Source organism: Eimeria tenella, genomic scaffold, assembly GCF_000499545.2.
Source record: "Eimeria tenella Houghton genomic scaffold, Eth_scaff5, whole genome shotgun sequence".
NCBI classification, from domain to species: Eukaryota; Apicomplexa; class Conoidasida; order Eucoccidiorida; family Eimeriidae; genus Eimeria; species Eimeria tenella.
Window position 1 is genome coordinate 652,280 of NW_013543395.1, and position 2,590 is coordinate 654,869.

At 56.8% G+C, this 2,590-nt stretch overlaps 1 protein-coding gene across 1 annotated transcript; it reads left to right on the forward strand.

Moving 5' to 3' along the window:
* Nucleotides 1-881: 881 nt before the first annotated feature.
* On the forward strand, nt 882-1,976 carry ETH_00011310 (phosphatidylinositol-4-phosphate 5-kinase, putative; the record flags this gene model as incomplete). The annotated part of the gene is made up of 1 exon (XM_013377377.1): nt 882-1,976. The coding sequence occupies one exon, from the start codon at nt 882-884 to the stop codon at nt 1,974-1,976; it is 1,095 nt and encodes a 364-aa protein (XP_013232831.1).
* Nucleotides 1,977-2,590: the final 614 nt, after the last annotated feature.

Genomic DNA, 2,590 nt, shown 5'->3' on the forward strand with positions numbered 1-2,590 from the left:
AATATTAAAATGCAAACAAAAGTTTAAATATTAAAGCTTTACAGAAGGAGCCACAAGCCGGCGTGGGCACAAAGAAGCCATCATCCCTAAAGCAGGGGCCTCTGGCTGGGTTCACAACAACCGCACCCACCTGATGCAACGGGAGAGACTGGGGGGGGTAAACGGGAAGTCTCGCGTTTATCGGCAGCAGCGAGCGCTCTTATTTCATATATTTTGGGGATTATTTACTTTGTTCTGACGCCAAATACACCCAGCAGCCTTCACTTTGCGCGCGGCCGGCGAGGCTGCCGAAGGCGGGTCTGCTGTGTGCGTGGCTCGTTCGCGTTTCTCTTGGCTCTTTCTCTTGCGATTTTCCTTCAAAGATATTGATTGAATTCATTTGAATTTATATTCAAACGCAGACTGGCTCTGCAGCCGCAGAGAACGGGGAGAGCGGTTCCGGCGGTCTCTCGGCTGTGGCCAGGCCGGCGGGGAAGGACGCAGAAGCAACGGCAGCAGCAGCTGCAGCAGCAGCAGCAGTGTCTTCGTCCCCCTACCGTAAAACCCATAGCAATACTGTGTTGCTCCTCTTTTCGAGTCCTAGTCGGCGCGTCACTGGCCCAGTCGGTGGTGGGCGTCCGTGGGGGCCTCGCCTGCCTGTACAGCTCGGGTGACACTGAGCTGAGACTTAGGTACATTATTTGCTTTATCTCTCCTAGGGTCGTGGATCTGCAGGACTTGGGCGCTGTCTAGCTTTGGACCAGGCCTGAGCGTGCCCAGCAGCGCAGTAACCTGGAAGTAGGCGCAAGCCACCGTCCACTCAACCACTGCAATTTGCATAATTCGCACTTACTCCGACAAACAGACCCTCTAGCAAGCCGTGCATCAGCGAGCCAGCGAAGATGGTGGAGAGCTGCCACGCGTACCACGGGCAGATAAAGGACGGGTTATTTCACGGTCACGGGACGCTGTTGTACTCGGGCAATGAGAAGTACGAAGGCGACTTCGTGTTTGGAAAGCGGGAGGGCAACGGCCGGTTCGAATACGCAGATGGCGCCACGTACCAGGGCAAGTGGGTGGAGGACAGAATCCACGGGCAGGGCGTGGCGGTGTTCGCGAGCGGGAACGTGTATGAGGGCCAGTGGGATATGGGGAAGATCTCGGGCTACGGAAAGCTGAAGTACTCGAACGGCGACGAGTATGAGGGCGAGTGGGTCGACGGGAAGATGCACGGGCGAGGCACTTACCGCTACAAAGAGGGAGACGTGTACACGGGGGAGTGGCGAGACGATAAGAGGCACGGCAAAGGCGTGGTGGTCTACGTGGGTGCGAAGGGGGCCATCGTGGAGAAGTACGACGGCGACTGGGTGAACGGCAAAATGCACGGGCACGGCAAGTACACGTACAGCGACGGGGGTGAGTACGAGGGTGACTGGATGGATGGCAAGATGCACGGCAAAGGCAAGTACGTGTTTCCCAACGGCAACCAGTACGACGGCGAGTGGGCAAACGACATGAAGGAGGGCTACGGGGTGCTGACTTACCACAACGGCGAGAAGTACGAGGGCTACTGGAAAGCCGACCGGGTCCACGGCAAGGGAACCCTCACCTACTCCCGCGGCGACAAGTACGTGGGGGAGTGGGTGGACGCCAAGAAGCACGGCGAGGGCGAGCTGATCTACTCCAACGGGGACCGGTTCAAAGGCGAGTGGGTGGACGACAGGGCCTGCGGCTTCGGGGTCTTCCAGTACGCGAACGGCAACAAGTACGAGGGCCAGTGGGCGGACGACAAACGCGTCGGCCTCGGCACCTTCTACTGTGCAGAAGACGGCAGCTGCTACGAGGGCGAATTCGTGCAGGGCAGAAAAGAGGGAAACGGCACCCTGAGATTCGCCACTGGCCACCAGCTAGAGGGTGTCTGGGCGGGCGGCGAGCTCGTCAGGGTCACCGCCTTCATGTTCTCCCCTGACTCCCGGTGGAACAACCCCGACCTCTAGTCCCAGTCATAACTTATACATAGGAATATTTATATATGGATGTGCACACGAGCTGTTTCCCATGCGCACAGATGTATGCGCACGAATATATGTATATATGAACGCATGTACATGAACACATGTATTAATAGAGATGCGTACGTGCCTATGGATATATAGTAGCCTATGTTTTCTCTATTGGCAATTCACTCACTAAGCAAGCGGGCGACACACAACAACCAACCATGCAGCCCAGGACACCTGCAGAGCCGGGACGAAGCAGTGCAGCCATCTATTTGCAGCAGCAGCTACAGCTGCTGCTGCTGCTCGAAAGGCAGTGGGAAACGCTGCTTATGCAGCAGCCCCCGCCCGCTTTCCGTTTCTTAATAGCCCTTGTCAAATTTGACGGAATGGAAAATCACGGAGAGAGGAATGGAGAAAGCAAAGCAAAGGGCCTGAATGCAGCTGTATTGGCGCGTTGCTGCTGCTGCTGCAGCGCTTCTGTTGCTGCAGCAGCACCCCCTGGGGCAGCTGCTACATCGGCAATAGCAGTAGCTGGCGCGCCAACAGTAGCACCAGTCATTGCAGCAACAGGAGCATCAGCTGTAGCAGCAGGAGAACTTGCGGCTGCTGTT